The 14,415-nt window shown below is 48.0% G+C and overlaps 2 protein-coding genes across 3 annotated transcripts in view; one reads left to right on the top strand and one right to left on the bottom strand.

Moving 5' to 3' along the window:
• LOC108631471 (elongation factor-like GTPase 1) overlaps positions 1-14,281 on the bottom strand; it is a 23,820-nt gene extending 9,539 nt beyond the window's left edge. Inside the window, exons 1-3 of one of the 2 annotated variants that reach the window (XM_018035421.2) lie at positions 10,848-14,279; positions 10,662-10,784; positions 10,281-10,432 (exon numbers count right to left, since the gene is read on the bottom strand). In XM_018035421.2, the coding sequence (XP_017890910.1) occupies positions 10,281-10,432; positions 10,662-10,784; positions 10,848-13,363 (2,791 nt within the window). In that variant the 5' untranslated portion in view covers positions 13,364-14,279. Of the gene's footprint in view, positions 1-10,280; positions 10,505-10,661; positions 10,785-10,847 lie in introns of those variants that run through there. The other variant, XM_026818904.1, reaches the window with a different exon arrangement.
• Positions 1,084-9,793, top strand: dsx-c73A (doublesex cognate 73A). The gene is made up of 6 exons (XM_026818914.1): positions 1,084-1,639; positions 3,052-3,874; positions 6,875-7,129; positions 8,254-8,404; positions 8,642-8,764; positions 8,836-9,793. Exons 2-6 carry the CDS (start codon positions 3,128-3,130, stop codon positions 8,943-8,945), a joined length of 1,386 nt encoding a protein of 461 aa, XP_026674715.1. The 5' UTR covers positions 1,084-1,639; positions 3,052-3,127; the 3' UTR covers positions 8,946-9,793.
• Positions 14,282-14,415: the final 134 nt, after the last annotated feature.

Consider the following 14,415-nt stretch of genomic DNA (forward strand, 5'->3'; position numbering starts at 1 on the left):
GGTAATAGTATCATCTACAACTTTTACTTGAAGCATTTCTCGATATTTTAAGAAAAAAAAATTTTTCGATTTTTCCGAGATTTTTCCAAGGGGTACCCCTTCAGATTTCGCGAAATTTTCGTTTTTTGCCAATAACTCCCAAACCGTTGGAGATACGAGAAAATTTCATCAGACGTTTTTTGTAGAGGACGACGAGACCTACAATTTCTGTATAAAAATTTCTCGCTAGCATTAATAGTTTACGAGTAATTTGCGAAAAACTGTTTTTTCGTTTTTCGTTAATAACTCGTAAACTATTAACGCTAGCAACAAACTTTTACATGGAAATTGTAGATCTCGTCGTCCTCTACAAGAAAGGTCCTATGCAATTTTCCTGTATCTCCAAGGGTTTAGGAGTTATAGAGGAAAAACGAAATTTTTTTCTAAAAGTTCGCCGTTTCGACGGTGGGATGGTCGGATTTTGTCAACATCAATAAAATGCCATATAATCATATGTAACTCATTAAATATCGAAATTAGAAGATAAATGCACTATTTTTAATGATAGGAAATGCGTTTTTCCAAGATTACATAAACTTTTCGGATTGACTGTATAGCCAATACATCCTTAAGTAGACCGTTTCATGGGCGTCTCTTTTCATGGTACAATTTTTACCGAGGGAGACTCGTCGAATACAGTTAGGTAAGAATTCACCGGAAGAATGTAAAACGACTAGCGATATCGATCCTCATTGAGAGAACTGATAATTATGAGTCGGATACGGAACGAACAAAATTCGGGAGAGACGTCGAACATCTCCTTCGGCACGATCTGTCCAAAATGCATCGACGGCTCGGCTACGAGAGCCGAGGAAGGGAAGTAAGAGGACCAAGATCTGACAGAACGAAAAAGAGGGAAAGGGATGATCGGATGTTTCCTTTCCCCGTGGACGGTCGCTCGACATGTCTGAGGGTCGGTTTTTCGCGAAAACGCTTGCCGACGCTACGCGACGGTGCGGTGGTTCGCGATTCTCTCTTGTTTTCTGCGCCAGTATATTATCCAGAGTAGTATCCAGTCGCTATAGCACAGAGACAGGTGTGGAGGAGCACGGGAAGGTAGAGGATTGGTGGAGATGCAGCTTAGGATTCCACGCATAGTCAAGGGGTTTCTGGTTGGTTGGTAAGTGGGACTAGCCGGGACTCATAGGCACCGTGTCTTCTACGAGAGCTCGCAGTCCCATTCGGAGCCTCAGAAACGCGTCTAGCCGTCTTCCTCCACGGAACGAGTTCCGTCCGTTCGTTCTGTTCGCGCGTTCTTTATCCTCGATATTCGATTGTACGACGATCGACGATGCGGAAAAACTTGAACAGCTCCGTGGCCTGAATCGCTCGGAACTCTTCCAGAGGAGAGAGAGAGAGAGAGAGTATCGGATACGGAATAGGTATTTGCGAGATTTCAAATCGACACCGATACGTCGCGTTTTTTACTGCTCTCTCGTTCGCGAATAAACATCGTCGTTCGGTTTTCCGCGAGCTAGCGGATCGCGCGAGGAACTGAAACTCGAAGACACCGGATCGAGGTTGGGCCAAGGGTCGGGGTCGAGGTCGAGACCCAGATCGGGACCAGCGTCGAAATCGAGGCCGCGATTGGACACCGAGGGTGAGTCTAACTAACAATAAGAACGACACGGTCTTTCGTATTTCTAAATCTCGCCACCCTGTTACACGTTCTCTCGTCGTGGCCGGTCACGACTCCTCCTCTTCTGTCTCTTTCGTTTCCATTTTCTTAAACGGTCAGGTCGCTCGCGTCGTGTACGCGAGATAAAATGAACATCGCGAATTAATAGACGCGGGCTTGCGTGCTCGGCTGCACTACGACTGAGTAACGTAACTTTAATTGGAAACCAGAGCGAACCATTAAGCGACGACCTGACGACTGAGCTTTTCATCGAATTAAACAAACGTTTTCATTTGTAACGAGAGTATCTTCGAAAATCGGTACTGAACGCAGGTATCGAACGATGACGCTCCGAATCGAAAGGTAAATCACGAGAACGAGCTTCGCGAGTACGAATTCGTACTGAGAATCTCGTGGAAGAAGAGTAGGAAGCGTGAATGCAGAACGCTTCGAATGTCGCATTAGGCGCGCTAGCCGCTTCAGTGGATCTCTGCATACCGCGGCCTTGAACATGCAAACAGAGATAACGGCTCGCGAGAAACGTACCTGGCTAACCCAATTTCACCACATCCGCGCGGTGAATTATATCGCGCTATAATTATTACGGCACCCTGTACGCGTCTCGACTTCCTACTGAGACAGCGACCGTTTCTTTCTCACCTTCTTCTAAACACGAACGGTCCGCCTCCGTGTGAAGATCGCGCATAATTTCATACGCAAATTGTTTCGTCGAGTAATCGTCGTGTACACGCGTTTATCGCGGCAACGTTACGTCGCGTGGCTGAACATTTTCATGGCTCGTTTGAAAAGAAGAGAATTGTAAGTTACGAAGATTCGCGGAGACTCGAGAGAGACGGAACGCGAATTCTTAATTCACGCTGTCGGTTTCGAAGACGCGCCTCAGATGAACGTCTGTTAAACTCGATCGCGCGCGACTCTCTTTCTCTCGTTGGTACGCGGTGGAAAAAAGGTGCCGATACCGTTAAGAGAGTTTGAACTCTCCCTCTGCGCCGGCCGTTTCCCTTCGTTCTCCTCATATCACTTTCTTCCCCGTGTTTCGCACTCTTTCCTAGACGCGATCGACTCTCTTCACTCGGTCGACCGTACGAGACGCGCCGCCGTGAAAGCTACGAAAGAAGCGTGAGAAAGAACGATATGTAGAACAAGATTGCTCGCGATCTATACTACGATCTCTGTGGCATCGCGATTCCATTAAACCCTGTCGTGACGACAACGGGACACGAAAACGAACACGGAGATGAAAGCGAAAGATCTGCCTGTAATTTGTTCGCGGATCGAGCGTTTAGGAAAGAGAAAAATCCGCGTCGAACGAAAGAGTTAATTAGCAGATCTCACGGACTGATCGCGTATCGTGATAGACGGTTTATTTTCAGGAGATACGAGCAGGGATAAAGAGGATTCGCCCGTCGCGAAATCTCTTCTGTCGATCGAGAATACTTAAACGAAGAGATGGAACCGATCCGAGGCGCGACGTGGCTGGTTCTGCTGGCAGTCGGCTGCACGGCTCTGCCACCGCAGTCGCAGACTCTCACCAAGGGCAACGACAAAATGAAACAAACCAAGGTGCCATTGTTCTTTAACGAGAACGAGTCTAACGAACTTTCGGCAATCACGTCGGACAAGGATAGTAACGGAGCGAACGGCGTCGGGACCACCGCGACCAGCAGCGTCGACGTCGGCGCGAACGATACCGCGTCTAAATCGTCGTCGCGTTTCGGTGTTTCCACCGCGATCAACGCGACCACCGCGCCGTCCTCGTCGTCGTCTTCGGTGACGTCGACGCCGTCGATGTCACCGGACAAGAGTCATCAGACGCTCGAACTGCCGTCGACGAGTTCGTATCTGCCAGTTCCGACGGTCGGCGACGCGAGAACGGAATCCGGTTCGTCGACGACGAGCAGCCGTGGCATCGGCACGACTTCGAGGACGACGCCGAAGACGTCCACGACTCTGGCGACGAACGCGAGCAGCCCGAACACGGGTTCGAGCGCGACTCCCACCGAGACGTCGTCCAGGACGATCGCCTCCGATCAGAACAACGCCAGCACGTTTCTGTCCTCGTCGAAGAAGTCGACGACGAGCTTCGTCGAAGTGACGACCACCCCTGCACCGGTTTCCTCCAAGGAGACCCGCGAGTCCACCGCGAAAATTCGTCCGCAGATCAAACTGACGACCAACTACACGAATCTCAGCGAGGTGAGTGAGCACAGCTGTTACCGTCCGCGGAATTTCGTAATCGAGCTCGTTCGAAGGTAGCCGTTAATCCGTTTCCCCACCGGGAAAAATTACGCCGTGTACGATGAGTATTTCACGCGCTAAGTATAACTGTTTGAGCCATAACCACGCTTTAACTATACCATAAGTACCGTAACTACGCTGCTATAAAGCGGTTACGTACCGCGGGTCGAAATATACGTCGCGACGTTACACGTATCAACGAAAATTAATCCTGGCAGCGACGAAAACAGTTCTTACGCTCGATATCACCCAGGCAGGTACCGGCGGTAGCAGGCCGGTTAATTGGGAGCCGCGCGTCGTTACGAACGTGTCAATTATTTATTATCGCATTGTTACAACGGGATCGCATACCATCGCCGGGTATCTGTGTTAGCCGTGAATTAAATTGTACGCCTATTACGTTGCCGTGATTGTTAAGAATGCTAATCGTCTGCACGATACGGAATTACGGCGGTCTACGTGCGAAACGCGGCGTTGGAACAATCCGATTTCACGCGATCTTCTGTAATCACGTTTTTATCGTCGGTCCTATCCCCCGCGGGCGACCGATCGACACGAAAAAATTCTGTTACTCCTACGTGTCTTTTACTTAATCGCTGTTATTCCGTCCGTTCTCGATCATCGATATATCCGGCAATTAAGTTAATGGGCTTGGCGTATCGCGTTCCTCTCAGTAAATTATTACTTCTGCGTCCTATCCATGTTCCACGTCTGAATTAAGAAAATACGATCGATACGTCTTGAAACAGATTTACGATCGTCGAATTGATAATTGCTCGCGGAGGAAAATCAGACGAGCACGGAACGGAATTCCGGGTGTGAAAGAAACGTTAATACGCGACGTTCTATCGTGACTTCGACCAATAAATGAAACGCGCGCGCGCGCGCGTTCAACGTTTTCACGGTTCACAGAAACGACACGCTCGAGTCGTGTACGTAAATCGTACGTACTAGTGGTAAATATGTAGTTCGGAACGTGCACCGGTCGTGTGCAGGAAAAATTTCCTTCCTGAAAATTGATAGGAGTCTACGTAATGAACCGCTTCGATGCGGTGAACGCTGAATCGAAAACGGTGCCCGTTCGTCCCTAATGACTAGACCGCAGATTTTCATGTTAAACGAAACTCATGGGTGGCGATTGAAAAAATATGATTTAGTAAGTCCGGTCTGTCGACGATCAACAGAGATTAGATAGGGAATATATAACGCGAAGTCGTCGGAACGCCGCGATTTATTTCTCATGTCTGAACTCGATGGATAATTATTATATATTACCCGTTTCTAATCAAGCGACGGTCTATCGAACGTTTTCTTGCTAAATAGCGAACGTTACGAGCCAGCAATTGATAAACAGTTTTAATCGCACGTGGAAACGAGACAGGAAATCGTGCGAGCGAACGAGGAGAGAGAAATGATTGTGAACGCGAGGTTTGGGAACGAGAACAGGAACGAGAATTCCTTTGTCGTGCGACGACGATACGAGATCTGGTGTAAATGGCTCGCTGGCCGAAGAGCCGATTACACGATATTTTGCTTGGCTCTCGAAAAAGAGTCTCAGAAAGAATCCGTTAAGCCTGAACCTTCTTTTCGTTGAAGCGTGCTACTCGCGGCACGTGCACCCAGCCTTGTCCTGTTATGCGCAAAGTTATCTTAAGCGAGCAATACTTCTCTGGCGCATAAAAAGGAATAGCTGCCACGGCGTAAGAAAATATTCAAACGAAACGATTCAATTCGGAATGCTGATCAAAACTCTGTCCGTAATGCGTTTTAACTGTACAAGTCATTTACTGGCTCCCGGTCTTCTTAACAAGCGGCCGAGAGGTTCCCTATGTAAATACTCGAGTGCGTCCGCGGCTATTCAGTTTGAATATTCGGATTAAAAGCGTCGGTCGTGGTTGTCTTTTTTCGGAGATTGTCACGAATCGCGTTGCTCGCTTTACCATTCGGAAACGAGGGCAAGTGTTCATGACCGTGACGTGCGAGCGGATCGACCGATGTTAATATCGGTAGTGGAACGTGACGGTACCAAAACGAGCAGAAAAGAATAAAGGAGGGAACAGCAAGAAAAGGGGTAAAGGAGGAATCAAACGACTCTGCTATACGGTTTCCTCGGAACTGCTCGATTTGTTCGATTCGCATGACTTATGTGGTCCCGCGTAAACCAACGAAACCCGAACGTAACGAGTGGATCTTGGCGCGAAATGAAGCTTCAATTTTCTCGGTAATGACTAGATCGAGTCGGTAAAAGTTAGACGAGCGTCGAAACTTTACGCTGGCGGAGAAGATCGCCAAGTCATTCCTCGAAACGGAATAATTTTTCGACCCGAGCTCGGACATAGAAATAGGATACTGAAACGGTTCTTCTGCACCGTCGTAGTGAAATCAATTACGGGGGAACGGTGAAAAGATTTTTCGAGCACGTTGAATGAAAAGTGGCAGGGGTATTAAAGCGTGGTAACGAAATCATCGTCGTGTCGCTCGTAATGGAACGGTGAGGTTCGTGGTTCGCTAGAATCATCAGGAATCACGATCCCTCTTGTACACCTCTGTCTTTGACCGATTCCGCTCTGTCATTTCTCTCCTCGTTCCCGTTTCTTTCGTTCCCTCGCTGCTCGTTCCGCATTACAGATTCGCCGCTTCTTACCCCGCGTTCACTACTTTTTTTTTTAATTATCGTTAAGCTCTCCGTTCGTTGCGATCATTACTCTTTGCCGACGATGGAAATTTTCATAGCTGGAAAAACGCTACGAAATTGTTCATCTTCCGGGTTTAGAGGGTACAAAAAGAGAGTGCAGGCTTCGTCCGTTGCCCGCGAATGCAACGACGTACTTATAAAGTGCAAACGCGTGTTCCGCGAGTAATGGGAAGTTGGCTTCTCGGCGAGTAACGTCGGTCCTCGATCCCATTGGAAGAGGAGCAACCGTGAGATGTTTAAAATTTCCGTGATGAATTTTGCAGACGGGCGTACGGTTACCCGAGGGGGCGAGCGCTGCTCTGGCCAAGCCGACCAAGTATCATTACTACCCGCATAATCAGCATATCTACTTGTTGCCGGAGTGCGCGGTCCAGCAGGTCTGCAACGCCGTTTACGTCAGGCTGAACTTCACCCAGCCTCTGTGTGCCTGTCCAGGAAGATACCGCGACCCTTGCAGCGCCTCTCTCGACAGCGACGATCTCCACACTACGGAGCTGGTCACCGACCCTCGAACCAAGGTTAGTCGCCTTGCGCCTCTTCTATCCGCTTTACTAGACCTTTCTTCATTCCCGTGGCTAGCCCGTGTATCTTTCCCCGGGACGATGCTTCTCCTCTTCGTTACGCTTATCGAGTCGGCGCGGAACGAAACGGAACGAGAAGGAATCAGAGTCGAATCGTAGCAGCCCGGACGCTGCTCCGATTCCGTTCGAGTACTTCGATCCGCATTGCATCGCGCGTACAATAAATATTCCAATAAAACCGAAACACTACCGATAATCTGATTCTGACTCGACGTCGAAAAGAAATTACGTTCTTCCAACGAAACCGCTTGAGAAACGTTCGCATGTTTTCTAAAGAGAATCCGATGCGAACTGTGTCCACGATTAAAAGCTGATTTACGACGAGTTGTTCGAACGCTTAGAAAGCTAACTGCACCGACAACCTATATACATTTAAGTACGTATATATTCGTACGCGGGTATGTAGGATTCTGGAACGATAAAATCGCGTAGGTGTTGGCGAAAGCAAGTTTTCTCTCCCATTCTTCTGTTTCGCTTCCTTTCATCGTCGATCGTAATAAAAATACGCGACACAGTTAATTGATCCGTCAGTTACGCGTGCGCCGAGCGCGAAAACAATTTACGATCCCGACGCTAATTTAGATTGCAGATCCGAGCGATTCTTTCGCTCTTTCAACACTAATTATTATCGTTCGTCTGATCGTTATGAAACAATCTACGATCGAGGACGGCTCTGATCGTGTTTCAACGGAGCGTTCTTTTAATTGCGTCGAGAGCGGAGAAAAATCGGCGCGTCGACGACGATAGATTCGCAATTACGCCGCGAACAACGAAAGTCAAACGGGCGAGAGAGAAAAAGCGAGAACGGAACGACGACGGGAGCTCGCCAGACCGGGGAACATGGTGAGAACGCGAGAAACGCTCATTCACTTTCAGCCAGTGTAACGAGTTTTCGAAACCTCGACGTCCGATGTAACGACGGGAGATCAAAAGTTCACCGCGTGCGGTCTAAGCTACTTTCCTCCTGCAAACCGTCCGCTCCTCGGCGTATCCTTCCCGCTTTTCCCGACGTTCGATTCGAAAGTGATTCAAACGACGAACCCCGTTTTCCCTCGATTCAGGCATTGACGTTGGTGAAAACCTGCGAACCGGTGGCGGAGATGCGCGAGTGCAGAACGCCGAGGGACTGGTCTCTCCTCGCGCTGCAGAACGTGCGGACAGGAAAATCTCACTATCTCGTGATATGTCGCTGCCCCGACGCCAACATATTGGGTGAGTGAATAATTCCGAAGATGGGCATAATTTCTCCACCGTTTAGTGTTTCGCGAAACGATATTTATGACCGACTACCGTCCGAACCCGGTCCTGTCGAGAGCAACGAACGATCGGTGAACCGCGCGCGATCGTTGATGAAAGATGAAAGTACGAATATTTCAATTGTAACGAGAACGCGTCGTGACGCGATAAACTGCAGTTTGAAACTATACAAGCTCATCCCATATCCCGCAGAGGGTCCTATGAGCCACGATCAGCCGACGTACGCCAGCGTGCCTGGGATCCGCGTGTACGGGATGATGTGCGTGCAAGGGAACAGAAGAGGACGGCCGCTGCGATACACGCGCAGTCTTTCAGGTACTTTCCAATTCTATCGATCGATCACGACGATGACACTGACGATCGATCGGTCAATGATTTGTCCTCAGATTACGCCGAGCTGGGAACCGGTGACGATTCCAAGGTAACACCGAACGACCGATCGAGATTCCCGTGGTACAAAGTGAAACAGCTGATGGACACAGCCGTTTGGGACTAGGTCGACTTACAGCCGAACTCTGAACGACGCGATAAAACGTGAAGAGAATCTAGATCGTACCACGACACGGAATTTCGTTCATCGACATTCGACATTCCTCATTTATTTATTCGCTTCGCTTTCCCTAGTTTCTTTCCATTTATCACCCATCTGTTGCTTACTTTATTTATGTTGTGTTATCAATAATGCACCCGAGAGAACAGCAGTCCGAGCGAAAGTATGGCGAGGTGCCATGTAGACGATCGAACCTTGCCTCCTCGATTCGGGCTTCGCGATCGTGTGAATCGTCTGATCGATTCCGATTACGGGGCTCGAGTACTTAATTATCACGTTTCTATCGATTAGAAATTGATCGTGACGCGAAGCAATCGACGAAACTACGCACCGGTCGACGCTACCGTGTTATTCTCGCCTGACGAACAAATCGGGACAACGACTGAACATATTTTCTTGGCACCGACTCTGTTTCAAACGCTATCGGGACAAAGAGACCTTCTGTCCTCGACTCGTTCGATGACTTGGACTTTTCACAACGTCGTTATAAATACGCGTGACCATCTCGTATTCGGATTGTGAACTGCGCAATTTTCGATCGCCGGTCGGAGTGTATGAATCTAAACCGTTACGTTTTCTTAAGTAATCGTTTCCTCGACAGCAGGGATGGAAACGTTAAATTACATCGAATAAGTCGAACTGGTGACAGATGACGTCTTACCTTCTACGTCTGTTTAGTAAATTCGCTAAAGTAGATTAATCGCACTCTATGTACGATACATATCAAGTAGATACGTAAGTGGATCATTAAATGTGCCGAATTTCCGAGATTAAATATTCGAGTAACACAAGTACCTGCGTCTCTCCTTTCTTAAAAACAATTTCAGAGATTAAACTTTTGTAATCGACAGTTCCGAATGATATCCACCCGATTTGTACACAGTATCGTAGAAATCGTATCGACTCCAATAGGATTGACCACAAACGTGACCGCTGAGAAACCGGTCGTTAATACTCGTGTGGCTGAGGTATTACTTCGCCTTTGCAATAATTGGAACATGATCGAGCGATACGTGAACGAGGAAACTTTCAGAACCTCGCAATCGTGATTAAACCGCGGATCTTTAAGCAAAATATGTCAACAGTCCAGGAGACGTGTTTCACGCTCGACTGATCATTTAAATATCGAAGAATCTATTCAGCTCAGTTCATGTATTACACGCGGCTTATAATAAATCCACGGTTCGATCGCAACGATACGAAATCGAGAGACAGAACCATTCTGTCGTCTTAGACGGATATGCATCGACGCATGATATATATTTACATTGCTACACTCACCTAACACGTCGGAATTAACGAGGACACTGCAGCTGTACATCGGTGTGACCAGCCGTGGATGTCTGGAATTAAATGCACGCCGGCATGCTTCTTTGCAGGCTGTTATCAAGTGGCCACCACCCACGTACCCCTGGCTCTGCCCGGTATTTTCACTGACGACAAACGTGAAACGTCTCATTCGAGTTTACGGTCTTCCGGGAATGGAGAGAAATGTTAACAGGATCCTTCGAGGAAAGTTCAATAGAAGTAAGAGGAATACGAAACGAATGACGCGACACGAGGTTAACAGATATTTCATTGGGAGAGCAACGTTAAAAGACAAAATCTTGACGTACCGTACGACAAGGGACGTGTTTTATCAACGAAGATGTGATAACGTACCTTTGAGCATCCTGATAAATTTCCCATTTCTTCACGACGAAACAGACACCTGTCATCGGTTCTTCGCACAAAGGCCCGGCGAGCGTCGCCAATTGAAAACCGTTCACCATAGCACTCTCGTACCTAACAAATTCGCTTTCAATCGTTGCCGTACAAAAAGGAGAACGAAGTCTGATCTGTACTCACGGCGTGCGCGGATCCGTGGACTTTGTGTAAGCTTCCCAAAATTTCCTTTGTTTGAAATCGGTCTCGTTCAATAGAACGTTAGAGCCACAGTTTCGCGGGCCGAACGACCAAATTTTATCCAACACGTCGTCCTGGCCAGATTCGCGAAACGCGTGCGACAATTCACGTTTAAACACTTCCAACGCCTTCTCCTTCTTCTCGGACATCGATCCCGTCGATTCTTCATCATCAGCGTTGTCCACGTCCTTCTCAGATTTGCCATAATGTTGATAGAACGCTTTTATCAAATCTCCGTTTGCCTCCAAAATCTTCGTCACCTCCTCCGGCAGAGGTCTCGCATCGATCTCGAAGTAGCATTGTCGATTGGCGGTCCACGCGCCGAAGTTGACATCATCGATCTTTTTCTCGATCGCCTCGTTGACCATATCGACTTTCGGAGGGGGTACAACGGTTTCTCGAAACGGCACGATCGGTTCCGACACGTTTATGTCCACTCTCGCGTACCGTAACTTCAAATCTTCCAAGCATCGTTCCAAGTGCACCTCGCCGGCAGTGTTTAAGACGATTTCGCCAGTCTCTTGAATGTGAACGACCGCACACGCGTCCGCTTGATTGAGTAGTTTCAAACCGTTGATCAATGATTGCAAATCGTTCGGGTGTTTCGGTTCGAGTGCCACTCGCAGGATCGGTACGCATGGCGACGTGAGCTCCGAGAAGGACGGACAAGCGACGGTGGACGAGAGAGTGGCAGTCTTCAATACGTGTTCCTCCAAATCCCCGATTCCGAACACGTTGCCAGCGGTGACACTGTCGGTCGGCTCCAGCTCCCTTCCCATCAAAAGGTAAAGCTTTCGTATACTAACTTTGGTAACGTGTCTTCCCGGCTTCAAATCCTTCAACGTAGCGTCCTCGTCTACCGGCGGCTCGCCCGCTTCCATCCTTTTTAACACCTCGCGAGGATCGTGTTTCGGTCCCAGAACGTACACCGTGCTACCTTTACTCATAGTGCCCGAATAGATTCGAGCAAACGCTATTAACGCGGTCTCGGATTGATCCTCTTCGTCGTTCACTCCTTTGGAAACGGTGTCCTCCTCCGCTGTTTGATTCTCGCCGTGCGCGTTCTGTTCGATTGTTTCCGTCGACCATTGCTCCTTAGTCAACTTCTCCGCGTGCTTTAGTCGCGCTATTTCTCGTCGTTCAGCCAATTCTTCCGGCGTCAAAGGTTTCGGTTTGTTCTCCGGCAGGCTTTTCTTTTCTACGGGGAACATTTTCGAAATGAACGCGACGACAGGCTGATCAGGAGAAGGGTCGCAAGACAGAAACACGTCCTTTAACTTTTGCGTCTCCTCCGGTAACGTACAGAATTCAGAATTGCCGGAGAGTAAACGTTCCACCTTTTCCGGGGTTAAACAATGCGGGGCGGGAACTTTGTCGCATATAGCATCCAGACAGCTTCGAGCCAAAGGTAGCCACTGGGAGCAAACTGCTTGCAGTTTAACCTTGCAATCCGTGTGCCTCAAGTCCCTGGTCGTCAGTTTGATGTCCAATTTCTCGGCCATCGAGGCGATCTTCTCGTTGTCCTTCCGAACAGTTATCGTATCGTACAGAGTCCAGATGTTGTCCAATATCAGTTGAACGAACAGAGGTTTTTTCGCCTTCTCTTGAGCTCCTTTGACTATCCTTTTGGTCTTGGTGTTCACGTAATAATCTCCCCAAAGCGTTTTCGACAATACCTTCTCGCTGAAACCCAACTTGTTCGAGAATATCCGAGCGAACGTTTGGACGCCGAATCCCCAGCCATCCGTGGCGCTCGAGAACAACACGTTACCTTGTTCTGGAGAGAAGTACAAGTTGGAATCGTCCAGTTCTTCCAGCACTGATTGCCAGTCCGCCAGATCCCTTTCCGAAGTAGCGTTCTCAGCGTTCTCCCGTTTCAATTCCTCCTTCTCTTCGCGCTGCATCACATCGCTGGCAAACAGTTCGCCCATCACAGCGTTGACTTGCTCCAGGACTTGTGTCAAATGTACATAGGCGTCCAACGGCGTTAGCTTCATTTCCGTGATCAATCTGTCCATCTTGTTCAGTACTAGAATCGGCTTCAGACCCTCCGTGTACGAGATCGACAAAGCGCTACGCGTTTGCGGGCATACACCCTCTACCACGTCTACTACAATGATAGCACCGTCGCAAAGCCTGACAGCGGTGGAGACTTCGGAGGCAAAGTCCACGTGTCCCGGGGAATCGATTAAATTGACGACGAATTCGTGATCGCCGTGTTGGTGGTAAAGGGTGATCGAGCTGGACTTCATAGTGATTCCTCGGAGCTGCTCGTCTGGACGGCTGTCCAGATATCGCAGCTTACCGGCGAGCTTGTACGAAATGATTCCATTGCTAGCTACCAAAGAATCTGCCAGTGTGGTCTTCCCATGGTCAACGTGGGCTAATATACAAATGTTTCGAATGTTAGCCGCCTTCCTTTGAACTTCACTCAATCTCTCCGAGCTGATTAGACGCATACTGTGACCGATTTATAAACGCTGTACAATACGAATTTCCTATATGCATCGATGAACACATTAAATTAGGAATGTGATATCGAACGGAGATCGGGAGGGATCGTACGTGGGACGAATGACAATGTCGAATTTACAAAACGAAAACTAGGGAATGGGGCCGCAATGAACGCGTCGAGAAACAAGGTCCAACCAGAGAGGAACTCTCTGGTCCAACGTATAACGATGCACACGGATGAATCTACTGATTTGTAAAAATGATAGCAATCACTATTTCACTCTGTTCTGTTTCCAAAGTACGTAACGTTCGACAAACACGAGGATATATCGTATCTTTGTTGACATCGTCGTCGTCTTGCACAGCATGCCACCCGCTTCTTTCGTCTGGTCAGCACCAAGAACTGATCACGGTTTCTGGTCAGAGATCGACCACTGTCGTTCCTTCGTCTTTTGATCCCGCTAAACGTATATAGAAAGAAGAGCGACTCTACCTGACCTCACAGGTTAGAATCGTGAACGATGTACTGCCTCGAATCTTGAATAACAATATCTCAGAGCTAGTTCTTCTCGTTGACAAACGTAGCCGTCATAATTTCAAAAATGCAAATGCTCTTTCATCGACACATCGCTTCAAGAAAACTTTTTTACTTGAAGAAAATTTTACGTACTGAAAATGTCGACGAGGTTCACGCGCAAATACCCATCGTAATGTTAGGTTAAGTAAATTCTAGATTGTCTAGTATTTTATTTCTATTAGAGAATTATACACTCTCGAGGAAAATGACAGTCGATCGCACGATTAGACGATTGTTACGATTTCTTTGTTCAGAGCGTTAAATTCGAGTGTAAAAAGATTTTTGCAGTAGGAACATGTGTTACTTGACATTGCAACAAGCGCGCATGTGTCAAATTTCAAGTGGCCGTCATAATGCTAAGTCAGGTAGCTGTTTTCTCTACTTGAGAATCGTATATTCTCGAGTCAAGTACAATTTGAGATGATCCCGTCCTTAAACGATTAATTCTCGATCCAGAACGTTAAATTCGGGTGCATAAAG

This window comes from Ceratina calcarata, unplaced genomic scaffold (assembly GCF_001652005.2).
Source record: "Ceratina calcarata isolate Rehan_Ccalc_2016 unplaced genomic scaffold, ASM165200v1 scaffold90, whole genome shotgun sequence".
Lineage (NCBI taxonomy): Eukaryota > Metazoa > Arthropoda > Insecta > Hymenoptera > Apidae > Ceratina > Ceratina calcarata.

What these genes read in the sequence shown, in the direction of transcription:
- dsx-c73A (XM_026818914.1), top strand. Translation starts at nt 3,128, where the DNA reads ATGGAACCGATCCGAGGCGCGACGTGGCTGGTTCTGCTGGCAGTCGGC. An exon ending in ACTACACGAATCTCAGCGAG is followed by an intron (nt 3,875 to 6,874) that starts GTGAGTGAGCAC and finishes TGAATTTTGCAG; the next exon opens with ACGGGCGTACGGTTACCCGA. An exon ending in CCCCGACGCCAACATATTGG is followed by an intron (nt 8,405 to 8,641) that starts GTGAGTGAATAA and finishes CATATCCCGCAG; the next exon opens with AGGGTCCTATGAGCCACGAT.